Source organism: Thamnophis sirtalis, unplaced genomic scaffold (assembly GCF_051295495.1).
Source record: "Thamnophis sirtalis isolate CommonGarterSnake01/CBP01778 unplaced genomic scaffold, rThaSir2_p1.2 scaffold_2, whole genome shotgun sequence".
In the NCBI taxonomy this organism is placed as follows: domain Eukaryota; kingdom Metazoa; phylum Chordata; class Lepidosauria; order Squamata; family Natricidae; genus Thamnophis; species Thamnophis sirtalis.
In genome coordinates this window covers 36,233,832-36,261,582 of record NW_028261382.1, presented here as the reverse complement: position 1 = coordinate 36,261,582, position 27,751 = coordinate 36,233,832, and the positions used below count along the sequence as shown (strand labels likewise).

General features: G+C 45.1%; 1 protein-coding gene across 9 annotated transcripts in view; it reads left to right on the top strand.

Moving 5' to 3' along the window:
* ZNF618 (zinc finger protein 618) overlaps positions 1-27,751 on the top strand; it is a 43,922-nt gene that overhangs the window by 1,993 nt on the left and 14,178 nt on the right. For 2 of the 9 annotated variants that reach the window (XM_087704799.1, XM_087704798.1), the window contains exons 2-7: positions 17,814-17,896; positions 19,458-19,720; positions 22,524-22,601; positions 23,573-23,611; positions 24,428-24,517; positions 26,062-26,166. In XM_087704799.1, the coding sequence (XP_087560925.1) occupies positions 17,814-17,896; positions 19,458-19,720; positions 22,524-22,601; positions 23,573-23,611; positions 24,428-24,517; positions 26,062-26,166 (658 nt within the window). Of the gene's footprint in view, positions 1-17,813; positions 17,897-19,457; positions 19,721-22,523; positions 22,602-23,464; positions 23,612-24,427; positions 24,518-26,061; positions 26,167-27,751 lie in introns of all 9 variants that reach the window. The other 7 variants (XM_087704796.1, XM_087704797.1, XM_087704800.1 and 4 more) reach the window with 7 other exon arrangements.

Here is a 27,751-nt window from a genome sequence, read left to right as displayed (position 1 = left end):
CTAATTCACAGAATTTTTCACTTGAACCTCTGTAGAAAGCGATGTGCAGCTTCTGCATCTGAGGCAGGAGGGTCAGGAAAAACGGCAACATTAAATTTGAAGGGGGGAAAAAAGGAAAGAAAAGGGCAAAAATCCTGCAGTCTCCACTTTAAAATGGGAACAAAATATCAAGATGGCCGACTCCACAGCTGCAGCAGAGAACCTGAAAAGGGGCATTTCTGTGCTGGAACAGAAGGGATTTCTGCAGCTTAAAATCTCTCCCCCCCATTCCATGAACCTCAGTGTAGAAAAAAAAATGTTTTTGAAAATTTAAAAGTTTGTCTAAGCTGAATTTTTTTTAAAAAAAAATTTAGAATTTCAAAAAAAAAAAAAATTCCTGGTGGTGGGAATGAAAGTGGGATTTGTTAACTGTATTTACCGTAATTGTAATCTAAACTACAATTGAATATTGAATTGGAAATTCGGGGGATGATATTCCTAAGGGAATGGGGGAGGGGGGAGGAGTGCAATTAGAGATTTCATCTCTAACCAATCCCATTTCCTTCCTCCCCCATCAAAAGGGGAGGTGATTGTTTGGATTTTTGGGAAGATTCTGGAACAATTAAAAAAAAACAAGCAATTTTACAAACAGCTCAAGATAGTTTTAATTTTTGTAGTCCTTAGGAAATAATGTGTTCTGCAGAAATTCTGTGCAAGAAAGGAGGCTGGCAGTTTAAGAATGTTAATGGGGTTGCAATTAAATTTAACCAGTCACAGATTAACAGTTGATATGTTTACCCAAGCAGGCTTCGGCTGGCTGATTCTTATAGGATATTTTCTGGATGGGCTACACTGTCAAGAGTTATTTTATAATGATAAGAAAGCAGAGTTTCAAATTTCCAACTATGTCCATTTAAAATAAAACGATATGTCACATGCTCAGTTACTTTGTTAGTTTTGCTTGATTATCTTTCAAAATCCTGTGGAGGGAAGAGTTTGGAGAGGTGGCCTTGGTTACTCTAGTCTGCAATGAGTTGGTTGTTTTTAATGGCTGAAGCCAAGGAAATCCAAAGAGGAGGAAATTGACCAGGAATACTGTGCACAAAACTCCTTAAGGCAGTGTTTCTCAACCTTGGCAACTTGAAGATGTCCGGACTTCAACTCCCAGAATTCCCCAGCCAGCTGGCTGGGCAATTCTGGGAGTTGAAGTCCAGACATCTTCAAGTTGCCAAGGTTGAGAAACACTGCCTTAAGGCCTTAAGACAGGTGAATAATTGGGGGAACTTAAAGGGGCTTGGTGTTTTTTAAGGGGTGGTAGTGGTGGGGCTGGCTAGGTTCTCTGGCTTGTCATTGCCCTGTCCTTACATTTTTTCTACAAATTCAATGGTCTTAATTTACTCTCAAGGTTTGACCCAGGTCTCTGTGTTCATTTAAATCAGTGTTTCTCAACCTTGGCAACTTCTAGGTCCTGTGGACTTCAACTCCCAGAATCCCTCAGCCAGCTGGCTGGGGAATTCTGGGAGTTGAAGTCCATAGGACTTAAAGGTCCCAAGATTGAGAAACACAGATTTAAATCGTTCTTGTAGTTTTAATGGAAGTATTAGAAAGTCACAGGGAAGGAGACCTCAACTCTGGCAGATAACTGGCCTACGTTACAGGTGTGTTGTGCAGTTGTTAGGAAAAAATTTTTTGAATATGCATTGATGTGTTTATGACTACAGCTACTAATATTGGGAAAAAATGAATTCATGCAGTGTAAATGCAGTGCCATTAATATTCATATTATAAATATTACTAATGTTTATATGCAAACACTATAGTCAAATATATTAAAAGGGTTATTGTTAATTTTTAATAGAAGTAATTAACATTTTGAGTGGGATAACAGTTTATTTCAGTTGCATCAAGCAGCAGCAGAGAGCCCAATGCCTTACTCCACCCATCACTCCTTTGAAAAAGAATTAAGGGGTTATTAATAACACTTTGAAAATAAAACAGTGAAGCAGCGAGGGGAAAAGCTGCTTTTCGTAGACCTACCAGGGTATATAGTTGGCTTTGATAGATGGAAAAGGCCAAGAAATGGATGGATTTTTTCTCCGTCATTTTTCAGAATTGCTTAAATCTTGCAACTGGGTCTTCAGCTTCCTGACTTGAGAACTTGGAAAGTTAAGCAGGCTGCTACAGTAATGGTAGAGATTCCTGCAGCAGGCAGTGGTTGAACTAGGTGACATTTGAGGTTCCTTCCAAATCTGACTTTATGTGCATCTAAGAGAGACTTTGTGATTGTGATGTTGTGTTCCAGTTCCATTCGTCTGGACTGTGAACATGGGGCAGAAAATTTATTTATTTATTTATTTATTTATTTATTTATTTATTTATTTATTTATTTATTTATTTATTTATTTATTTATTTATTTAGTATGCCGCCCACTCTCGAGAGACTCAGGGCGGCTTACAAATAAAAAAGGAAGGGGAGGACATACAAAAAAACAAAACAACATTGAAAGTCCACAACATTCGCAACTTAGGATGGGGCTGGACAAATTCAACAGCCCCAGGCCTGCCGGAACAGCCAGGTCTTGGTCGCTTTGCGGAAGGCCGGAAGGGTAGTGAGGGTCCGGATCTCAACGGGGAGCTCGTTCCATAGGGCCGGAGCAGCAACAGAGAAGGGCTTTAAAAGTAACAACTAGCACCTTGAAGCATGTCCGGAGACCAATGGGAAGCCAGTGCAGCTCGCGGAGGATAGGTGTAACGTGGGTGTACCTAGCTGCACCTACTATCGCTCGCGCAGCTGCGTTCTGGACTAACTGAAAATATCTGTAATGGTGACTCCCCCCCCCCCGAAATTTCTTCCTACAAATACATTGTGTTGTACGTGTTTACTGTGCCTGGTTACATAGGTGAAAAATGTAAATCAGGCAAATATCAGACAGTAAAATGTTTCATGTTTATCAAATGGCTATCCTCAGCGAGTATTCAAGATAAATAAATACTATTGATCTGAACATTTTCCAGTGCAAACTGGAAATTTTCTAGGTGAATTGGCATAAGAATTTCTTCCTGGAATGTTTTTCTATTTATAATTTCAGAATTGTTCTTCTTTACCAAAAATATGTAATTTTAAGGAAAGACTGAGAAAGAAAATCTGAATTTCTTCCCCCCCCCCACTCCATTATTCTGTGAGGGGCATTTGACCGAGAGAGTGAAAGTGTTTTCAGATTCTTTATAACACGAGCTGACATTCTAACCACAGGTTGGAAATTGAAATGTTAATTTTTTCCCCCAATAAATATTTGTGTTACGCACACAAATTTGATGTAGAGTGATAAAATATTTCCCCATTCATATGTGCCTAAGTAGCTGGCATGGACTGACTGCTAAACCCCCCCCCCCACATCTAGTTTCTTCAGAGCATCTGTAGTGTGGGAGGACAGTCCATTCACTGGTACTGTGAGGATGCTGTAGCCAAAGACTCCAGGGTGTAGGTTGCTGTGTGCCTTTAAGAGAGGACTGTGATTATTCAGGAACATCTGGAAGGCCACAGGTCCCTGACTTGATTTAATAGCTTTACATGTGCCAATCAGGCTTTCGTGGGCAGAGATCATCTTCTCACATCTGTAAAGTTAAGTTGCCGACACAGGCCAGGAGGATTTTGGCAGCCCTCTCTAGTTGGATCCTTCGGGCAGCTGAACTCCAAATAAGGGATGGCCGATGGCTCCCTTGGTGTTGCAACTCTAGGGGGAAGAATTGGACATATCATGTAAAAACTGGTAATGACATCGTAGAGATATGAGACTCTTCACATTCATGTTTTGAATGTCAACTGAAAGCCTCACTTAAATATATTTTTGATTATACAGATTTGGGAGTCTCTTATGACGTCAGTTGAAACAAGACCTTTAAAAGTTTTAAAACTCTCGTTTCTCTTTTGAGGATTTGAAACTATAACTTCATTCATTCATTCATTCATTCATTCATTCATTCATTCATTCATTCATTCATTCATTCACACGTCAGGTTTCCTAGTGCTGTTTAATGGCTGAGTTGTACATTTAACTGAGTTAAAAGACTTTAGTGGCTCTAATTGATGTCAACATACTTGGTTTACTTGAAACATTGATTAATTTTAATGCATGGTATGAGGCGTGTTATGTTCACTGTATTGTGCAAGCCGAGAAAAGTGGTTTAAATTAATAATTTAAGGTTTTGATTTGCTTGAAAGGGGCTGAGGTGGCGCAGTGGTTAGAGTGCAGTACTGCAGGCTACTTCAGCTGACTGCTAGTTTTGCAGTTCAGCGGTTCAAATCTCACCGGCTCAAGGTTGACTCAGCCTTCCATCCTTCCGAGGTGGGTGAAATGAGGACCCAGACTGTGGGGGGCGATATGCTGACTCTGTAAACCACTTAGAGAGGGCTGAAAGCCCTATGAAGTGGTATATAAGTCTAACTGCTATTGCTATTGCTTGGGAGAAGGAAATAATAAATGGAGATGCATCACCTTTAGTTATGATTGCTTGACTTGGTACTTTCAGGAGAACACGGACCTTAATTCAGTGATTTCTGACAGATCAGAACCAACCGTTCTGGCTGTAGGGAGGTGATTCCGAGAAGTCTATAATAATCCAGAGAAGGCTGCCTATGGATCGGTTATTCATGTAGTAACATGTATGAAGGAAGAACACTTGAGGTTGCACACTGGTTTGGGGGAGATCGTCCTTCAGGGATTGTTGCGTCAAGGTGAGTAGGTATGTCTTTGCATTGTGAGAGTCCCAGTGCTCCTTGTTGGGATTCACCGATGATGATGATGATGATGCCACGCAGAGCCCTGGTGAGGCTCTTCTTGGCTGTTCTGCGCAGAGGTTCTTCTGGGAGGAAAGCCCTGTTCCACATGCAGCCGAATCGGTCCCGTTCGTTTTCAGCCGTGCAGCTGGAGCAGTTATGTTCCTGGAGCTTGATTGTCCTTTGAGAAATCTTCATTTTGTTTTATTTGGTTCATCTCTTTCGCTTTTTGTTCGTTGAATCATGAGGGGTTGTTGGACACAGGAGTCCAACTCCACCCCTTTGCTGCCTGCAATTGGAAGTATGGTGGCAAGAAACTTTTCTCATCTTTGTCTGTTTGGGGAAGGTTTATCATTCAGCTCATGAGAGCAGCCAGAATTTGCGACATAGGCAAGGTTCAAAAACGTCTCCTGCTTGTTAGACACGCTCTAGGAAAGGTGAAGATTCTGCCCCTTTATCTTAATTCACAGCTGACCTCTCCTGCCCAGCTTTGAGATTTCTCCCTGTGGGTAATACAGTGGTACCTTGGTGCTCAACTGCTTTGAAACTCATTTAATTTGGTACTCAACGCATTTTGATGGTGAAAATTTTGTCCCACTAACCATCGTTTATTTGGTAATCAATGCACAAACAAGAACTTGTCAGTGACAGCTGCCTTGTGACTCACTACATTAATCCTTACGGGGGGAAAATGTTTGGTACTCATCGTGACTCCAGAAACCGATTAATGATTGGTACTACAGTCTTGCCATCTGTATCAGGAAAATCACCTGATCAATTGGCCAGAAGTGACCCATCGAAGTGAGCAATCTTAACAGAAAGCCAGGTCAGAGCTGCCTCATTGCTAGATCTCTATGGTGTGTGTAGCTTCTCTCTCTGCTCCTGAACTGAGGCTGTCTCTTCCATTCATCTCCTGGTGGTGAACTTCAGATCAGCTCTCTGGACAGGAGGGAGATGCTGTTGGAACCCACCTGTCTTCCGTTCCCACAGGAAGAAAGGAATATTTCACCACGATAACCTTTTCCCTCCTGAAATCCATCTTCGTGATAGCAATAGCAATAGCAGTTAGACTTATATACCGCTTCATAGGGCTTTCAGCCCTCTCTAAGCGGTTTACAGTACTTGTACTTGTACTTGACGCCTCTTCACCCATCGTGGGTATAGGCGACTTCCATGGAAATTTGACGCCACTGTTTTCGGTCCTGGGCTAGGGTTGTCAGGTGGTGCAGCCAGTCGCCATACGGCGATCCATGGAAGCTGTTTCGGCTGGATATACCCAAGGGGACGCCAGTCCCAAGGCTCGACAGAGCCCGATTGGTGGGAACGGGGGGCACCACGTGAAGGCCGGGTTGTCGTATGATAGTTGAGAGGCTTTGCAATAAGCGTTGCAATGTATATTTTGCGCATCAACTATCCTTGCCCCCCCTAAGCGGTTTACAGAGTCAGCATATCGCCCCCCCACAGTCTGGGTCCTCATTTCACCCACCTCGGAAGGATGGAAGGCTGAGTTAACCTTGAGCCGGTGAGATTAGAACCGCTGAACTGCAGATAACAGTCAGCTGAAGTGGCCTGCAGTACTGCACCCTAACCACTGCGCCACCTCGGCTCTTATGTGATAAGTGATGCTCCTTATGCTGCCTCCTACACTTTCAGGCCATCCAGAGGTCATGTACGAATTTTCATTTTCTACCTATAAAATAAGTCTTGTCTTTTTAATGGAATTGTCCATCTACTTCTGGACTTCAGAGACCCAGCTTCCCCTCGCCATTTTTCCAAAGGAGAGTTACAGACTTTTAATAGCAGCTCTACTTAGGTGCATTTAATTTAAAGTAGGGTTGAAAATTCTGAGTTTTGTAAAAAAAAAAAAAAAAAAAGAATTTGGAAGGCCACTTAAGGAGGTGCGTTTCTGATACTTTGGATCATGCATTGTGCTTGCTTGCAAAAAAAAAAGGAAGGATTTCGACTTGAACATTTCAAGCTTATATACACATTCTTGAGTATGAATGGGAGCCCTATGTGCGCCCCCCCCTCAACTGAATCCGAAAGACATTACAGAACTCCTACATAGAGTGTGCACAGGCCACATAGAGCCTGGAAAGTTACTTTTAGTAAGCAAATACCATACAGTAAACCAATATATGTGAGAAGCAAACCCCCCCCCCAAAGCAACCTAGTTTTTCCTATTTTATTCAGTGCTGTGACTTAGAATGAGCGTGTGTGTTGCGGGGTGTAGTGTCGAATTATAGATTTCTAGATGTCTTAGAAGCCCTATAACCATCTTGGGATTCTTAGTCTAGTCTCTCTTCACTGATAATTAGTGCAGCTGGCAAAAGGAAAAAAAAAAAGAATTCAACAATTTAGCTTCAAGTCACTGCGTTTGTTAAAGTCAGGAGCACCAACAACAGCAGCACTGGGAAAGCCTGAGCTAACAGTGGGCACCAGGATCTTCTATCTGGCAACACATAATAACGTCGTTTTTGTTGGTCGAAGTTGTGTCCTCCAGACCTTCCTGTCTTCTCCCATCCTCCGGAGTCCATTGAAGCTCATGCCGACTGCTTTGGTGATTCCGTCCAGCCACCTCCTTCTCTGTCGTCCCCTTCTTCTTTTGCCCTCCATCATTCCTAGCATGAGGCTCTTCTCCAGGGAGTCTTAAATAATAAGTTATTATTTAAGAGGCATGCAAGTGAAGGAAGGGCCGGAAGTGGGCTCTGTGTGACAACTCCTTTCTCATTTAGGGCTGAGGGAAGTTGGAAACGAAGTCTTGACTTCAGTGGTGAAATTCAAATTTTTTTGCTACAGGTTCGGCGTGGCTTAGTGGGCATGGCAGGGGAAGGATACAGCAAAATCTCTATTTCACTTTGGGGCCAGCCACAGGTGGCATTTGCCGGTTCTCCAAACTACTCAAAATTTCCGCTACCGGTTCTCCGAACTACTCAAAAGTTCCCCTACCAGTTCTCTGAAATACTCAAAATTTCCACTACCGGTTCTCCAAACTACTTAAAATTTCCGCTACCAGTTCTCCAAACTACTCAAAATTTCCACTACCGGTTCTCCAAACTACTCAAAATTTCCGCTACTGGTTCTCCGAACTACTCAAAAGTTCCCCTACTAGTTCTCCGAAATACTCAAAATTTCCGCTACTGGTTCTCCGAACTACTCAAAAGTTCCCCTACTAGTTCTCTGAAATACTCAAAATTTCCACTACCGGTTCTCCAAACTACTTAAAATTTCCGCTACCAGTTCTCCAAACTACTCAAAATTTCCACTACCGCTTCTCCAAACTACTCAAAATTTCCGCTACTGGTTCTCCGAACTACTCAAAAGTTCCCCTACTAGTTCTCCGAAATACTCAAAATTTCCGCTACTGGTTCTCCGAACTACTCAAAAGTTCCCCTACTAGTTCTCTGAAATACTCAAAATTTCCACTACCGGTTCTCCGAACTACTTAAAATTTCTGCTACTGGTTCTCTGAAATACTCAAAATTTCCGCTACCGGTTCTCCAAAATACTCAAAATTTCCACTATCGGTTCTTCAGAATCTGCTGAATTTCACCCCTGCTTGACTTTCTCCATCCCAATAATGTCCAGGTAGTCTTTGCTGGCTGGAGAGAGATTCATAGCCAGGATGCTTAGGAGGAGAACTGGCCTTCGTGCTTATTTAAGGCTCCTGCTATTCCTTGTGCACCTGAAAGCATTACAAATGTTTGGCTTGAGAATGCAAACAGAAATCTTGAGTGGATACAAATATTGTGGCACCCGTTCCTCGGTGTGGACATTAGGAGATTAAGAATTGGGTCTAGGCTGTGCCTAGAGATTTAGTCCTGAGATCATCCAGAGGGCGGAGGGCAGGCCGGCTCTCTGAAGAGTGACCTCCTGGACGCAGCTCATCCAGTGCCTGCTGGAAAGATTCAGTGGTGTCACGGATTTATAGGAACCAAACTGGGAAGTGTGTCAGGAGTGGTGACAATCTCTGTCCCGCTGTAGCCCTTGGTTTTCCCTTTGCTTTTTGTAGAGCTTGGCTTTGAACAAAGTGCCCCAAGAACAAATTCGCCATTTCCCCTCTTGCGGCTAATAATGAATGAAATGTATTTATTAGGAGAAAGCAATTCTGACAAAGGTTAATTCCACCCCCTCCCTCCATTCTACTACATTTAAGTTAGAGTCGCTGCAAGAGAAGTAGGAGGACTTCCACAAACTGGAAAATTTGGGACGGAGGGCGTGAGGGTGGCAGGGCTACTGCAGAGTCTAGACTTCTGGCTGGGGAATTCTGGGAGTTGAAGTCCACAAGTCTTAAAGTTCCCAACTTTGAACACCCCTGGTCTAGAATGAGTTATACGCTTTCCCAACCTTGAAAGTTTTGTTAGATCTCTTTTCCTGAAAGGCTAATCAGGCGTGGCGTTGACGGATCTCTCTTTTCTTCCCAAGTCCTGAAACCACAAAGTTCTGATTATTTTATCCAGTTGAAAAGCAAGGTAACTTTTCATTAGGTTGAATCCTGCAGAATAAAAGTTTTTTTTTTTAAAAAAAAGCACATGTAAATAAAAGTACTTCAGTTTCCGTATTTGCCTAACATGTAGGATACAGAGAGATGTCTTTCTTGATGTAAGAGAATTTTGATTCCCGCCCCCCCCCCCCCTTTTGGTAAACTTTAAGTTTGTTTATTTTTATACTCGCTTGGGAAATTAATCTTGAGTATTTATAGTCTTTGTGGTCAGCTGAAACGAGTTATTTTGCTACAGAGATTTCTAAGATTTCCACATGAACTCTGCTCTTTTCTCCTGTTTCGTTTTTAAAACTTAGGCCTTCTGCCTTATAATTATTCCATTTTGAGATTTTTTGGGGGGAAGGGAGTCCTATTTTATGGATTCGTAATTTGGATTTGGGTTACTCCTCTTCCTGTTTTTTTTTCTTCTTTTAAACCCACAGTTAATACAGAATGAGAAAGTTCAAAAGCCGTGGCTGTGATATCTTTTACATCCTGCAGCTGTTAAGATTTTTCCGTGGAGGCTCCTCTTTTCTGAGCTGGTTCCATGTAGAACTGTCCAAAGTCCAGAAGTCCATTCCTGTCAAGAGTTTAGGAGAACGCTGGCAGAGAGCCAGGCAAAACCCACCAAGACTAGCATCAGGCATGTGATATTCTGTGAATCGCTTCACCTGGGTGCTTGGTTCTCCTTCCCAGGGAAAGGCTACTTAAAGGGCAAAGTGGGGTCTTCCTCTTATGCCTAAGAGGAATAACAACGTAAAAACCAACACGAACCAAACATTGGGAATTGGGCACAATATACAAAAATATCAGACAACATCCAGCTGTCCATCTCACCAAGGCTTTGCTCTTATCAAGTCATGGCATCAGGAGTGTCACTGTAGTTCAATTTAAGAGAGAGCCGAGGTGGCGCAGTGGTTAAATGCAGCACTGCAGGCTACTTCAGCTGACTGCAGTTCGGCTGTTCAAATCTCACCGGCTCAAGGTTGACTCAGCCTTCCATCCTTCCGAAGTGGGTAAAATGAGGACCCAGATTGTTGTTGGGGGCGATATGCTGACTCTGTAAACCGCTTAGAGAGGGCTGAAAGCCCTATGAAGCGGTATATAAGTCTAACTGCTATTGCTATTGCTAAGCAGGATGCTAACTGCCCTCTGCTGTGAGTTTTTTTAAAATTAATTTTTTATTTACAAACATACAAAATACACACAAACAAAACTTATACATAAACTACATTTACACAGTACATTGGAACTTGTTCCTTCTTATAGCAGTTTCTAATCAGTACAATTCCCCTTATGTTATTTCCCCTTCTAATATATTTCATTTGAAATATATAGAGAGGCAATAAACAGGCCAATAACAACAGCGGAAGTAGAATTAGTCCTGAAAAAACCAGAAGAAGACTAAAACTGCAGGACCAGATGGAATCCCAGTGGAGTTATACAAATATAATCAAATAATATTGGAAGAATTAGGAGTGGAAATGTTTAATGAAGTTTTAGGAAAAGCCAAGATGCCTGAATCATGGACGGAAGAAATAATATCGTTCATTCCCTAAAGAAGAAGCTAATTTACAAGAAATTCAAAACTACAGACCAATTTCACTATTGAATTCCGATTATAAATTATTTGTAGCAATTATGGCAGGAAGAATTAAACAAGTAGCAATAGCAGTTAGACTTATATACCGCTTCATAGGGCTTTCAGCCCTCTCTAAGTGGTTTACAGAGTCAGCATATCGCCCCCACAGTCTGGGTCCTCATTTCACCCACCTCGGAAGGATGGAAGGCTGAGTCAACCTTGAGCCGGTGAGATTTGAACCGCCGAACTGCAGATAACAGTCAGCTGAAGTGGCCTGCAGTACTGCACTCTTAACCACTGCGCCACCTCGGCTCAGTGCTAAACGAACGAATGCATCCAGATCAAAACGGATTTTTACCTTACAGACACATTTAAAAATAATACGAGAGTCATCATAGATATATTAGAATATTATGAGGTGCATCCAGAAAAGCAATTAGTACTGGTTTGCTGTGACTTCATTGGCACCCTGCTAGAGACTTACGTTTGAGAGCAGAGTAAGGACCTCTTCGGCTGAATTTCCTCCGTCTGATTCGGGCTACAATTCAAAGTCCAGGGTTGAGTTTTACGGCTCTGGATATTCTTCCACCCATCAGTTGGAGCTCATGGCAATGCCTGTGACTGCCTGCATCTTTCTGAGGGAGGCATCAGAAGCACCCGGCTGTAGAAATTGGCCTCTTTCCCTCTTTCCTCTGGCAGGCAAGGTTTAGTTTTGGTGATAAGTTACATATTTTAGTTAATAGTTCAGCAAATTTGCATTGGCCGTATTTTCAGATCTCTCCGGGTGAATGCAACCTGGCCCAGGGGCCTATTACTTTTTAACTTACCATATCTAAAACATAATTCTTTTTTTTTAATTGAAATTTTTTTGGAAAAAAAAAACTTTTACAAATGTTTACCACCACCCCACCACCACCCCCGACTTCCCAGAACCAATACAGGGTATAAATTTTTAACAAAGATATTCTAAAATAAACTTAAATTTTTTTTTAATGTCATCTTTCATTTGAGCTTTAACTCCTCTTTGCTAGGCTAACTCTAAACAGATTATATCATTCCTTGTTTTTTCAGTCATAAACTATCTGGAATTTCTTAGTCCCATATTTATTTTGAATATAGTCAATCCATCTTCTTCACTCTAGTTTATATTTCTCGTTTGAGTGATCCTTGAGATATGCTGATATTTTAGCCATCTCAGCTAGGTTTGTTACTTTCAATGTCCATTCTTGAATAGTAGGCAGATCTTCCTTCTTCCAGTATTGCGCCACCAACAGTCTTGCTGTGGTAAAACATAATTCTTTAGTACTTATATTTTGGCAAAATTCGGGCGATGCGCTCTCAGGGGGAAAAAAAAAGCAAAAGAGAATTGTGTCGCTGTGGTATCATTTTTCCTCCATTTTGCCCCCAAAACAACATTTTGGCAACGAAATAATTCTAACTTTTCTGCAGAGTCCAGCATAATTAAGAGTGGAGGAGTCACTGGTCAAAATATTTCATTGGGGATTCAGGTTTGAGAAGGCAGCTTTATACCATTAAAAGTGTTTCGCCTAGCTTGTTCTCCCTCTTCTAGGTTGTGGAGTTATTGCTCTCTTGAAGGCTACGTAACTGCCTAGTTGTCGTCGACTGTCAAAGGTGATCACAAGCCCCCCAGGACTCTGTGACGGTCATTAATATGAGACAATTGCCAAGCATCCTAATTTTTATCGTGCAACCACAGGATGCTGCCCTACACCACTTCAGACAAATGGTTATCCAACATCTTCTTAAAAACTTCCAGCGTTGGAGCATTTGCAACTTCTCGAGGCAAGTTGTTCCACTGGTTAATTGTTCTAAGTGTCAGGAAATGTCTCCTCAGTTCTAAGTTGCTCAGGAGTTGGAAGGGACCTTGGAGGTCTTCTAGTCCAACCCCTTGCCTAGGCAGGAAACCCTATACTGTTTCAGACAAACGGCTATCCAACATCTTCTTAAAGACTTCCAATGTTGGGGGATTCACAAGTTCTGGAGGCAAGTTATCCCATTGGTTAATTGTTCTAAGTGTCAGGAAATGTCTCCTCAGTTCTAAGTTGCTTCTCTCCTTGATTAGTTTCCACCCATTGCTCCTTGTCCTGCTCTCGGGTGCTTTGGATAATAGCTTGACTCCTTCTTTGGGGCAACCCCGGAGATATCGGAAGACTGCTATCATGTCTCCCCAAGTCCTTCTTTTCATTAAACTAGACATACTGAGTTCCTGTAACTGTTCTTCGTATTTTTTAGCCTCCAGTCCCCTAATCATCTTTGTTGCTCTTCTCTGCACTCTTTCTAGAGTCTCCACATTTTTTCTACATCGTGGTGAGCAAAACTGGATGCTGTATTCCAAGTGTGGCCTTACCAAGGCCTTATAAAGTATTAACATGTCACGTGATCTCAATTCTATCCCTCGGTTGATGCAGCCTAGAACTGTGTTGGCTTTTTTGGCTGCTTCTGAACACGGCTGGCTCCTATTTGTGGCTGATGCTTCCATGTGCTGCTATGGAGCCTTCATTCCTAACCAGGAGCAATATACTTCTTAGAAATGGCATTAAAGCTGTAGTCCTTGTTCTGCAGCATTTCCCTTCACCTAATCCCTGACTTCGGGTGGGTTGAAATAGGAAATTCATAATTTTGTACTTTCCCCCTAGAGCTATTTCTCACCACAGCGGTGAGTCATATTTTTTTTAAAAAAAATCACACTTAGATGCATATGCAGTTACCGGACTCTATAATTATTTTTAAGTAACCTGAAATGATGCCAGCAGTCTTTCTCGCATTGTAGTAATCCTGTCCGCATCCTATGGAATGTGTTTCTGCTATAAACATAACCTGACAAAACGCTGCATCAGTATTTAAGAAACCTTTTGTTATTGTTGTCCAGAGGAACACTTTGGGATAATGAAAAATAAATGCCCATGTACCTATTATAAAGTAGAGAAGCTCCCATTTTTCTTGTGTTGGATTAGGACATTAGCAAAGTTTTGTAGAGGGGTGTGTGTGTTGAAATGCCATAGCTTGAGGTGGCATCTGGAAACATGGACATCGCTTTTCTGAAGAATCGGAGATCAGGGCTTGGAAAATGTGATTCTGCCCCCAGTTAAGGTCATTTTTATTTTCACAATTGATTTCCTATGTCTTTTGCACTGCCATTATCCCAGGGGGAGGGCGGTGTTAAGAGATTGGGGGAAGAGAGGAGCAGGGGGTCAACGTGGGATACCTTTCCAGGATGGTTCACCGACAAAAGGGCGAACGACAAAACCGCGCGCCTGACTAAACCGCGGTGAGAAAACCGCGAGTTCTAAAGCGCTCCGACGAATGAGCGCTGAATCGCACTGACAACAGCACGGCGACAGAAGTGCGCTGTAAAACTAAACCTAACCCTAACCCTAACCCTAACCCTAAATGTAACCCTAACCCTAACCCTAAACGTAACGCTAAACCTAACCCTAACCCTAACCCTTAAGTTAAATCACCTTTCTGTCGATGCGCTGTTGTAAAGCGCTCTTCTGTCTCCGCGCTGTTGTTGCCGTGCTGTTGTTGTGGTGCGTTGATGATGTTGCGGTTTTAGCAATGCGGTTTTGTCGGCGCACTTTTGTTGGGTCACGTTCCAGGATACCTTTAAGGCCTGTTAGGCTATGTGAGCATGTGAGGGATTTGTATTCCCAGGGCGGTCTTATTTTTCAGAAACAAAAATGCTGTTTCGTTGTCTGGATCTTTGTGTCATTTATCCATTTATTTTTGGAGTTAGAGGTGAATTTTTAAAAGGAAAATTGCATCGGCTCTGCATTTTGCAGATTCGCATATTGCACGGGACAGGACTGAATGGATCTGATAGATGCCACTTTCTGAAGCATCCTCGAAGCCTGTGGCTGGGCAAATAAGCCTCATGCCCAGCATTAGCATTGCTATTCAGAAAGTGTTCGACAGCATTTTTACCTGTGTGAGAGCAGCTTTGCAGAAAGGTGGGAAGAATATAGGCCAGGGATGATGAACCTTTTTGGCCAACATACAGATGCCTTGTTTTTGGTCATTTTCAGGCTGTTTTTCAACACTCCAGCACCTGCCAAGACCAGCTGGCCTTCCCAGTGCCCACAAAGAAAAAAATAGCCTGAAAATGGCCTTTCAGGCTCTTTTGTGGCACTCCAGCACCCGAAAATTCTGTAAGGCAAAACCTGTTTAATTGGGAGAGCTTTTAAAATTATGGGGAAAAAAATAATAATAATCTTTGTATGTTTTTAACCCCTTTCAGCTTTGGTTGCTCTGTAAAAGAGAAATCTTCATAAAGGAATCCAAAGAAATATCTAGAATTTTCTCTCCCCCCCTCCAACCCTCTCCCTTCCGCTATGTGTATTTCTGCAAGATTTGAGAATTGTGCTGATGCACTGAATATGACCTACCTAACGTTTAATTTAAAAATTTATGCCAGGTGGAAATTTATGAAATATTTTACCATGAAAGAGAACCTTTTTCCCCTTAGGAAAATTAAACAATAAATCACCCAGCTTTCAATTTACTGCCCTAAGGCTGGTCATAGATAGCGTCCGTTCCCCCTACATTGTTCTGGAAAAAAATATAATTGTATAAGACAGCTTAGCTTCTATCCTCCTACTCTCTAGAATTTTTAATTTCAGCTGTTTCTGCTTGGATTTATTTCCAATATTCCTGCTTGGCTTTTCAATTTCCTCAGTTATTAAATTTTAATTCAGTGCATTAGCATTTAAATTAAAAAGGGGGTTATTTTATCGAACTCTCTCTCCCTGCAACCTCTGAAATGGCCTGTTTCTGCCATACGTGTCTCCCCCCACCTTGAAATGCAGCAAATCTCTTTCTAATGCACATTTGTGCAAATTCATAGGGGGAGGGGTCCAAGGTTTGAAATAATGCTGTTTTGGGGGAAAGCCTTTTTCAGATTTTTTTTTTTTTAAATGGGTATAATCTTAGAATTTTGATTATTAAAAAGGCAGGGGGGAAATTTAAATTGCAAGTATTTGAAACTGCAGTTTCACTAGGCTGGGTTTTAGGAAGAGAAGAGTTTGGACCTTTTGAATTGCAGGGAATGTTCCCAATTTGGCTGTGGGGGGGGGGAACCGATGATTCTACCGATTATGTTGATGCGTTCACAGCTTTCTGCCTTTAATGGGATGTGTGCTTCCATGTTTAGATTATTCCACTCCAGAAACACTGAAATTTTTCTGCGCAGAATTTTTTCCCTTGCGACGTGGTTTTCTTCTGTTTTCCCTTTTGGTCCAGATGTTTTTGTAGCATGTGAGGGTGTGTGTGTGTGTGTGTGTGCTCTGGAAGATTGCAGAGGCTACAAGGGAAGTTTTGTGACTGTCCCTGTGGAGGTCATGGGGGGGGATCCTCTCCTTTAACCCACCCCCCTGCCTCCTTCCCCAATGCAGGCCGTGGAGTCTTGACTCCAGAGCCGCTGGGCACCAACTTGCTGTGCTCATCCGTGACGGTGGCTGCTGTGGGCAACCTCTTGCGTGGATCAGAAAGTTCCTGAACTTCCCTGGTCTCTCCAGGGACCCTGGGATGGGGGGGGGGGGAAGGGAAGAGGGAAGTCTCCAAGCTTGAGCTCAGATGCGGCGGGGGGGGGGGGCAGCGGGGGTGTGTGCTTAGCTGTGCACCATTTTTTCTTGACAGCAATGCAGAAGTGGTTACTTTTGAAATTTTCCCAAATTAATCTTGGTGTTCTCTAGTGGTGACCCAGGTCTACCCTTGATTGCTCATGATACTTGACAGTATCTACTGTATGCCCGGATGCAGAAATCACATCAGAACTAGAGAAGGGCATTTCTTACTCTTCGGAAGTCAGCCAGTGAAGAGAGGGGGGGGGAGAGAGAGAAATGGGGAGGGAGAGAGAGGGGGGGTCCCTGTCATTTTCTCTCTTTCCGCAAGTGACCCCCTCCCCCCTGGAGCTTGGCTACCTTTTAGGCAGCCCCAATTGGATCCCCTCCCTCTGTTGATCTAGGCCTAGGAGGGAGCTGTCTCTTCCCCCTTCCTTTCCTCCCACCCTTTCCGTGCCCCACAACAGAAGATGTAGTTGGGGGGGGGGGCAGCACATACTCTGTTTTTTTTTTATTCAGGTCCTCTCCCTACTGGATCCTTCTCCTTTCCCATCTGTGGAAAGCAAATTGAAAAAGAGACAGAAAAGAAATAAACCACCCCAAATTTAATCTGTGGAACTCACCGGCACAAGGCGTAGTAGCGGTGGCCACAAGCTTGGATGGGTTGTGGAAAGGCTGGGAAGATGATCGGATAAATGTGGGAGAAGCTCTGAGGCTGGAGACTCAGCGATACTTCTGGGTTGGTGGTGGAGGAGGATTCTGGTTGAAATGGAGCAGAGGAAGGAAGGAAGGAAGGAAAGGAAAGGAAAGGAAAGGAGGAGGAAGGAAAGGAAGAGAGGAAGGAGAGGGAGGGAGGGAGGAAGGAAGGAAGGAAAGGCAGGAGGAAGGAAGGGAAGGAAGGAAAGGAAGGGAGGAAAGGCAGGAGGAAGGAAGGAAGGAAGGGAAGAAAGGAAAGGAAGGGAGGAGGAGGAAGGAAAGGAAGAAAGGAAGGAGAGGGAGGGAGGGAGGAAGGAAGGAAGGAAAGGCAGGAGGAAGGAAGGGAAGGAAGGAAGAAGGAAGAAAGGAAGGACAGGAGGAAGGAAGGAAGGAAAGGCAGAAGGAAGGAAGGAAGGGAAGGAAGGAAGGAAAGGAAGGGAGGAGGAGGAGGAAGGAAAGGGAGGAAGGAGGAAGAAAGGAAGGAGAGGGAGGGAGGAAGGAAGGCTTGTGGTTCTGGAGCAGGTGGTTTTTCCTAGTTTCCGACATTTTTAAAAAAAGGTTTCCTGGGGACTCTGGCGACCCTGTTACAGAAGGTCACTATTTGGGGAGGGGATGGACATCACTTCAATTGCCTGGGGTCTGCGCTTTGGGTTCTCTGCATCAGTCCAAGAAGTTGGCGGCTGCTTTCACCTTCCTCTCTGGCTGCTTCCCTTCTAGGTTGAGGGCGGCAGCAATGGCAGTGGTGGCGGCAGCGGCGGCAGCAGTGGCGGCAATGTTGGGACGAGAGCCTCTGTGGGCAGGTAGGTGCGTCTTGGGTGCAGCGGCGACTTCGGTGCTCCATGCCAGGCCTCCTTGGCGTTGCCCTTTGCTGTGCTTTGATCCGTCTGGAGCTTCTGACTTGTGCCAAGCCTGTTGGTTTCCCTGGTGGGAACCTGTCCCTCCCCCCGTCTCTCCATGGGGGTGGGAGTCCGCTCCAAATCATGGGCCCTTATCCTGTCCCAAACACAGCTGAGAAAATAGGGGTTTCCTGTTCAGGAGAAAACGATCCTTAAAAGTTGATTGAAAGGCTTAAATGTTTTTTCCCCCCCCTGTCTCCCTGATGCTTCTCTCTGTCTCTTCCCCCCCCTCACTTTTTATTTTTTGCAACTTGTTCCCTACTTTACAGTATCTTCTGTCTCTTTCAGCATTTGAAGTGAAGGGGGGGGTGCCAATAGTTTGCTTTTAGGGATCCAAATAATATCTGTAGCCATTCTATGCCCTACTTGATGTTTCCCAGAATGTTCGGTGGCACTTTAGAATTGGGTTGTTGGGCATTCAACAACATGGTGAGCCGCTTAAGAGGCGAGTAGCGCGGGTTGTTTCATTAATTACACACTCCTTACACTTTGCAGAAGAGGTAAGCTTCCTTTTCTCTCGGTCCACGGGCCATGAATCAGGGAAGGCGCGGGCAGCCCCAAGTGAGTCCGTTGGAAGGACATTCAAAGGTTTCTAGCTAACCAAATACAGGGACAAGCCATTTGTTCAGTCTACAAGAAATCCCCCACATCTGTAGAAGTATCCCACAATTTATCCATAAATCCAGGGGCATATAGAGTCGCCCAGCCCTAAGCCGCAGGCCGGTGGAGTAGACGGTGTTCCCTTGGGGGGGCTTCAATGGGCTCCCCGAGGCTTAGAGGTCTGTTTCTCCCAGGGGTGGGTTCCTGCCAGTTCTAGCCTCTTCTATAGAAGAGGTTCCACAAATCTACAGTGCCGTTTAGAACCGGTTCCAGCTCCCTCCCCCCGCCCGTCCGCACATCATCAAGATGAAGAGCGAGAGGAGGAATTCTGGGAGTTGAAGTGCACAAGTCTTAAAGCTGTCAAGTTTGAGCACCCCTTGGGTTTTTTTTTCTAAAGGGTTAGGGGTGCAAGGGTCTTGTAACTTGACAGCTTTAAGACTTGTGCACTTCAATGCCAGAGTTCCTGAGCCAACATGACTGGAGGAGGAATTCTAGGAGTTGAAGTCCACAAGTCTTAAAGCTGTCAAGTTTGAACACCCTTGGTTTTTTTTTCTAAAGGGTTAGGGGTGCGAGAGTCTTGTAACTTGACAGCTTTAAGACTTGGGTGCTTCAAATGTCAGAGTTTCTGATCCAACATTTTGGTTGCTAAGCAAGAGCATTGTTAAGTGAGTTTCACCACAATTTACAAGTTGGCCATGCCCACCCAGTCACATGGCCGGCAAGCCACTCCCACCCGGTCACATGGCCGGCAAGCCACTCCCACCTGGTCATATGGCTGGCAAGCCACTCCCACAAAGCAGGCCACACCTACAGAAGAGGTTCTAAAAAATTTGAAACCCACCCTTGGTTTCTCCCCTCACCCAAGGGAGCGCTTGAAGAGGTCCCAGAAAACCATGAAAGCAGAAGGCTGCGACCCAGCCGTGCCTCGAGCCTCGCCTAGTGAGGACGCGGCAGCCATGGCCGCGGTGAAGGTGAAGACGGAAGTCCCCGATGACTACATCCAGGAGGTGGTCTGGCAGGATGACCCAAAGGAGCCGAAGAAGAAAGGCGGCGGGGTAGCCGAGGTGCCTGCGGAGATTTGTGTGGTGATTGGTGGGGTCCGCAACCAGCAGACTCTCGGTAAGCTAGGTGGGTGGTCCATTGGCTTAACCTCTTCTTGCCAGGGATGGGTTGGAGGGGGGGGGGTCTATGGAGCGGGGGGGGGGGCTTTTTAGTTTACTATTCGCGCCGGCAGGAGGTTGAGGAGGCTTCTTGGGGGAGTGAAATCCAGGCTGTCTGGAGAAAGAAGGGGGCGGCTCCTGCAGGCTGGCTAATTGCTGTTTCCAGGTTGAGAAAACAGGTGAGAGCTAATCTATTAATCGGTTAAATTGTAAGGGCTGCATTTTGCCTTAAAATGGTAAGTGTGGAGAAAACACAGTTTCCTTTCTGGGTAGATCACAGCAGGCATCACCTCAAACGAGGCATTCCTTGCTGTAAGGAGAGGAAGAAGAGAGTTTCGGGGAAACCAGTAAGGCCGTCCTTCAACCGGAGGCAATGGGGAAGCGGGAGAGTTGTGATGGCAAACTTATGGTTAGGTTAGATTTTGATCCTGTGCCTCTGTTTATACAACTAAGGATTGTATTGGCTTTTTCGGCTGCTGCCGTACACGGCTGGCTCATATTTAAGTGATCATCCACCAGGTGTCAGCCTCTTTTGCTGCTTAGAGCCGAGGTGGCGCAGTGGTTAAATGCAGCACTGCAGGCTACTTCAGCTGACTGCAGTTCAGCAGTTCGGCTGTTCAAATCTCACCGGCTCAAGGTTGACTCAGCCTTCCATCCTTCCGAGGTTGGTAAAATGAGGACCCGGATTGTTGTTGGGGGCAATATGCTGACTCTGTAAACCGCTTAGAGAGGGCTGAAAGCCCTATGAAGCGGTATATAAGTCTAACTATTGCTATTGCTTGCTTTTCGGCTGCCATTGAAACGGGGAAGGAGGGCATGGTATTTGGGTGAGGGAAATATTCTGTACAGGAGGACTGTTAATTGGGAGTGGTTCTCACCATTCGTTTGCACACGTGGAAAGAGGGGAGTTTCCCGCCAAGGCCAACTGTCCTGCATACCAACCTGATGATGATTTTTGAAGATATCTCCCACCTGACAGTTGTTGAGATATTGGATTGGACTATGGACTGGGGTTACCAAGGGGCGGGGAATGGATCGTGTATTGATATCTAATGCTTTCGCGCGCTTTTGCTCAGATCCAGCTTTGCTTAGCTTCCATTTACTTATAATCACTTATATAATTACTTATATAATTCTGCAAAATGGAGTTGAGTGGTTTCTTTCTTGGTTATTAAGTGAAGCAGCCTTGACATTAAGCTGGATCTGAGCAAAAGCGCACAAAAGCATTAGATTGCAGCCTTGACACCAGGACTCCCAAGGTTCATCTCACAGTTACTACTTTTGAGCCAGGTTTCGCCTAATCTGTATTGATACCTTTAGTTCAGTGTTTCTCAACCTTGGCAACTTGAAGATGTCCGGACTTCAACTCCCAGAATTCCCCAGCCAGCGGATGCTGGCTGGGGAATTCTGGGAGTTGAAGTCCGGACATCTTCAAGTTGCCAAGGTTGAGAAACACTGCTTTAGTTTTTCCTGCCTACCTGTAAAACCTTGCTTTTCTCCACATTACATTTCATTTTGTTGGATAGGGCCCCGTTGTTAGCTATTCCTACCAGCTCAGTGTTATCTAAGCGATTTATGAAGACATTGAAGAGTCCTGGGCCTAAGAAGGAACCTCATAGTACCCCATTGCTTACTTCCCTCCATGTAGATGTAGTAGCATTAAAGAGGACTTGTTGAGTAGTTTGTCCGCCAGTTACAAGCGATGGAGGTACGGACCCATGCTTGGGTGATCTAAGCTTTGCAAACGTGGTGGGAGGTAGACCCCTGCTTTATCTGCCAAAATTTGCTGCTCTGTGATCTATTTCAGAGGAGGCAGCTACGGCCATCGGGGGGCTATTGAAGATGGCTTGGGTGAGAGAGGAGCCTCCTCTTGGTGCGTTTTCCTTTGCTACTCCAGTGCAAGCAGATCTGTTTAGATCCACCATAGGCTTGGCCACACTGGTCCCAGCAGCTGCCTCGGCAGATTCTAATTTTAGGCTTTTATGGCATGTCCACAATTGAACCTGGCCAAAAAGATGGTGCTTAATAGTTTAGTTTAGTTTAGTTTATTTATTTGTATGCCGCCCTTTTCCCTGGGGGGACTCAGGGCGGCTCACAATCAAAAGGAAGGGGGGGACAGACTTTTACATGAAAGACAGTACATGATTAAAACGCAACATTCATACCATTCGGGCGGGTTACAATCTTTAGCCCCAGGCCTGACGGGATAGCCAGGTTCTAAGGGCTGTGCGGAAGGTCTGGAGGGTGGTGAGGGTACGAAGCTCCACGGGGAGATCGTTCCATTGGGTCGGGGCTACCACCGAGAAGGCTCTCCTCCGCGTGGTGGCCAGTCGGCATTGGCCAGCGGATGGAACTCGGAGGAGGCCTAAATGATGAGATCTAATGGGTCGTGTGGAGGTGATCGGCAGTAGGCGGTCTCTCAAGTACCCAGATCCACTACCATGAAGGGCTTTATAGGTGGCAAGTAGCACCTTGAAGCGTATCCGGAGATCGACAGGTAGCCAGCGCAGCTCGCGGAGGATAGGTGTTACGTGGGTGAAGCGAGGTGCACCCACGATCGCTCGCGCGGCTGCATTCTGGACTAGCTGAAGTCGCCGAATACTCCTCAAGGGCAGCCCCATGTAGAGCACATATTACGCATTTCGTCCAAGCTCTGTCCCTTTAAATTCGATTTAGGTTTGATCGATTTGGTAGAGAGAGTTCTGTCTGTCTCTGCTTACAGCTGCCTTAATGTTTCGATGTGGTCTTTTTTTCCCCTCTCTCTCTTCCAGGGTCATATGAGTGTGGAATATGTGGAAAGAAATATAAGTACTACAATTGTTTCCAGACCCATGTTCGAGCTCACAGAGGTATTGATCTCTTGTGCCCTACGGAGGAATTGCGGGAGTAGTTAAGAAATGCGGGTGGGAAGAATGGTTTCTGAAATACTATTGGCATTCACAAATTGGGTTTGTGGTCCAGTCACATTTGTGCTCGAATGCCACCGCCAATTTGGCATCTTTAGCCAAATCAGAGAAATATGCCCCATATTCTTGGACCTGGTATCGGTTTAGAATACTGAACAAAATTATGTGGGGGGGGGGTGGAGAGAGAGAGAGAAAATGCTGGTCATAGCAGAAAAACCCCACCTAAATTGATTGTGTGGCAGTCTTAAGATGGAATGCGGAAGACGTGAGGCAGCTTTAATTAAATTATCCATACACGGTCTCTTGCACGAGTGCTGAAAAGAACAAGCCACCAGTACGGCTGCGGCTGCTCTCCCTCTTCTGCCAGCCTAAAACTAGGAGTGGCTTAGATGAGGCTCCATCCCCTGTAGGGGATGTATGTAACACCTCAATGGGTGAGGCCTTCACGCTGCAGGCCCCCCCCTCCTCTGCACGGCTCTCCTTCCCTCGGCTGTCTGCTTCACTGCGCGAGGTTAAATGCCACTCAGGACAGAAAGACCTCCCCCGATCCCAAATAGTACACTTTAAAATCATTGCACCCGAGGCGCTGCCACCCTTCATGCGCGCAATCTCAGATCAACGACACAGATTTACCTGGCCTCTTTTGGCGTAATTCTACCTTTTTTTTTATTTTTGGTTTTGCTTATCATGAAGGGAGGGGATTTGGATGGAACCCTCGGAACTGTACTGACAAGCGAGGGGCTGTGCCTGAGATGAAGATCTTCAGGCTGTTTGGTCCCCATACAGACACGTTTCTTTGGTATCAGATCTGGGAAAGGAGGCCTTATCGACCTCAAGCCCGTCAAGAGAGCCGAGGATGGGAGGGTGCTTATTCCTGGGAATGCGTTCTCAATGCAGTTCTTCTCTCCGCTTAGACACAGAAGCGACATCAGGCGAAGGAGCTTCCCCAGGGAGTAAGTATCGACACCTTTCTCGAATTGTGTGGAGTGATGCTTTGCGAGCAAAAGGTTCCCCACCCCGGTTCCAGGTTCTGGGAGATGGAGGGGGAAGCCCTCTTTGTGCAAAAGACGCCAGAGAGCTGCTGCCAGTCAAGAGTCCAGAGGGGTGGGCAGGCTGGACCCACAGCTGACCTGAAGCCAATGGGGTCAGCTCTGTTGCGAAGAAGCCTGGGGGAGGGGAGGCAGTGGGGGAACACCCCCCCATCATTTGGCGACCTTGCCTTGTTTTGCCCCTGTGCTCATCTCCCCTTCCACCGCCTGCTCTCTCTGCTTCGTATTTTTTTGCCAAATTGTTTTCCGCCTTGGAAAAAAATACTCTTTAACAAAGGAAGGAAACAACCTCGTTAATAATTGGGATATCATGAAGCCGATGGTCTAGCTTTTCTTTCTTTGGATCCTCTGATCCATCTGAATGCTGTTAGGGATGGGTATCACCCAAGGATTGGGGGAAGGGGTTGTCTCTACCACTGGATTCCCCCCCCCACTCCCCAAAGCATCAAAACAGGAGAAGAAAAATGCTTCTTTCCGTGATTTGGAGCCTGGTTTTCTCCCCCCCAAAATTCCTCGGAGTTCCATCCTTGGCTCGAGATTGGAGCCTTTCAGGGCCTTGGTTGGGGTTGAGGTGTGCTAAGACTGAGAGCAGCCCGGAGGCCGAGAGTGTTGGTGGAAAACCAGGTGGTGCCAGTAGAGGGTCTGTGCATGGGGGCTCCTCGGAGAAGCCCTGGGTTCTCCTTGGAGTTTTTCGAACACTGTGCTCTTTCCTCCCCACAGATAACTTTAGGTACACCTGTGACATTTGTGGGAAGAAGTACAAATACTACAGTTGCTTCCAAGAGCACAGAGATCTGCATGCGGTGGATGGTGAGTGCCGATCGCTTGGCGAGAAGAGGAGGGTCCCCGTTCTTAACAGAATGCTAAGCAGGAGCTGAGCCAGCCCTCGTTCCCGCCCTCCGAAGGAAGCTGTGATAGTTGGGAAATATTGGTGGCTAAGCTCAAGCAGCGGCTTATCAGAACAAGCCAGGATTCGCATGTCACCCTTGTGTTTCCAGAAAACCTTGAATTTAAGCCAAACATGGCTTGAATGTAAGAGTTGCTCAAAGAAGGGAATAGAGCTTCCCATCTCCTCCCGAGGGAATGGAAAGGGGGCAGGCATGCCTGTAGCTCTCGCACCCATTCTCCGAACCTTTAGTTATTGCTTAGAGCTCTTAGCAGTTAGCCCAGGCCTGCATTTTATGGAAAGAAACTGCGGAGGGGAGCTCTTGTGCAGGATTGTTGATTGTGTGATGCAAAAAACCCCAAACAAAATCCAAGGGAAACCATTAGAATGTTGTTGTTGTTGGTGGTGGTGGTGTTGTGTGTGCTTACCCAGCTACTTTAGAGGCCTAACACCATACAACTTTTGGCAATAAAGTTTCAGCTGATAGGAACTTCTGGCTAAATGATTCCAACACCTTAGGAAGACTTTGACTGAGGAGCATTTGGGCGAATGCTCAGTGGATGGAGACTGGAGCCGTAGCAAGCAGGCGGGAATCCCTGTGTTGTTGCAAATTTGAAGGCACCTGTGGGTGTGTGCAGAGATTAACCTACTCAGCTGGGAGAAAGAACGCCTGTTCGGTTGGTAGGAGAATCCTGGGGCCTCTTGGTATAGGTAGGCTGGTTGTGTTGGTGTGTGGTTTTTTTTTGGAACTGTTGTGACGCTTGCAAAAATGACTGCAGTTTTTTGCAATAAGTTGTCACACTTTAAAAAGAAATATAATTAGTGCAAATTTGATACCTCAAATTGGACACATGCAGCTTATAAATTAGTCACTTTAATAGGCAGATTGTCAAGAAAAATGTAATCAGTAAAAATACTGTGTAAAGATACATGTGTAAAATCCATGTTGCAATGGTGGGTTCTGGCCGGTCCGGTCCAGTCCGGCTATACTGGTAGTAGCCAGAAGCAGCCACCACTTTACCGGTACAGTGGCTTGTTAGGCCCACCTGCCCACCCGTGTTGCATGCCTGCTTTTAAACCAACTGGCCAATTGTGCAGCGTGTGGCACCTGCGCGACCTCCGGCAAGCAGCTGGGTGTCGTGGGGGCGGTAGAGCATGCATGCGTGCGCCCGGCCCTGTGCGCAGCGTATCGGTAGCGATGGGGAGAGGAAGCCCCCACTGGTATGTTGGTCTATATAAGTCATGAGCACAATAGAATGTCGTTTCTTTTTGCTTCTAGTCTGTTCAGTGTTTCCTTAAAAAAAAAGTTTTTAAGACGCTTCAAACGGGAGCAAGCTAAGATGTTGCCTTTATCAAGCGTCTTGCTCTCCTGTTCCCAGTTCTGCCGAAGGTGAGGGTGAGGATGAGAGGGATACAGGCCTTTCCACATTGCCCCCATCAGCTCTCCCCTCCTTCTCTCCCCTTGCAGACCCCTACGACCAAGCAATGATTGCCAAGGAGGAGGTGAAAGAAGAGGAGCCTGAGCCCTTTCAGAAGATTGGTCCAAGTATGATTGACCGAGTTTGCAACTTAAGTAATTAATAGCTTTCAGTGTCTCAGAGCTGAGGTTTCAGGACCAAGCCAGGGATGGGAGGCAGGGAGCTCTCACTAGTCCCAACAGAAAGATTCTCTGCCTGTGCAGGACCCAGGCTTCCTTCCTCTTGGCATGGCTGGTGACAGACAGGAGAATCTTCCTTGGGTGTATCTCTCAGTGGGGTTTATTTAAGGGGCACCAATAACAACTGCTAGGTTTTCCAAGGTGTAGCAGGTGGAATAACTCCCGGGAATGCCTGAAAGCTGCTTGGCATCAGGTCTCCTAGTGCAGTGTTTCTCAACCTTGGGGGCTTTAAGTCCTGTGGACTTCAACTCCCAGAATTCCCCAGCCAGCTATGCTGGCTGGGGGATTCTGGGAGTTGAAGTCCACAGGACTTAAAGTCACCAAGGTTGAGAAACACTGTCCTAGTGGGCCCACCTGTCTCACCACTATTGGCACTGACTGGCTGTAGGGCTCTGAACGTCCGTTCAAGAAGAGGGTTTTTTTTCCCCAGCCCTTCTCTGGAAACGTAGGGGGTGAACCTGGACCTTTTGCATGCAAAGCAACAGCTCAAACTCCAACTGTGGCCATTCGTCAGCAGTCAAGCAACCTGCTTGCAAATAGCCCTCCTAAGTAAAACAGAAAACGAATCTTCCACGTTTGACATAAGAGAGGAAGCAAGTTGATTTGGTTGAATTGTAAAAATATTCTTGCTTAACGTTACATACTTTCCATAAGCATCTGGTTAAAACAATCTGCCCAAAGTATTTAGATGTAAATACTTTATTGCAAAGGGAAGGAATTAAGGGCATGTTGTTTATTTTAATCATTATATTCAGACATACGCGAAACATCCCGCTTGCATTTCTCATGCCTTAATTTAAGAATCCACAAAGAGCTCTTCATTAAAGGGGAAGATATTGTCTAAGTATTGTCCTCTGGGGTTAAAAAAAAAGTCAGTTACAATTTTGCAGTGTTCTAATTTGATTGCTACTGCATGCCTTGTGATGTTACCATTTTTTTTTCTTCTGGAATAGGGTGAACTCAAAGGGGGAGGGAGCAATATTAAAACTAGAAATTGATCTTGATCTGAGATGATAACGGCCCTCTCGGTTTTTTTTTTTTAATTAAAAAGTTTTCATTAAACAATTTTGGACCCAGAGTAAACTGTCCTGGCAGGATCTATGCCATACATGCTAAGATACTCAATTGTACATTGTAGCCACCAACATTTGATCCATACTGTATTTACAAAGAGGAAAAAAAGTAACCTATTTCCAGCGGTGTTGGTTTTATCTTGTACATTCTCGCATTTATCATTTCACACATGATTCTAGTCTCCATTGTATGAATCTTGGCTCATGCCTAATTTGGCTTTTCCCTTTCATATCCCAACCATCGATAAAATTTATCCCAGGTCTTATAATATTCTGATTCATCTTTATTCTTCAATCCCCATGTCAATTTATCCGTTTCAGTGCAGATCAAGATTTTCCTCATTATTTCCCCTTCATGTGGAGTTTCCCTGTTTTTCCAATTCTGGGCAAAGACCATTCTTGCAGTTAAAAAGATCACCCCCTTGTTC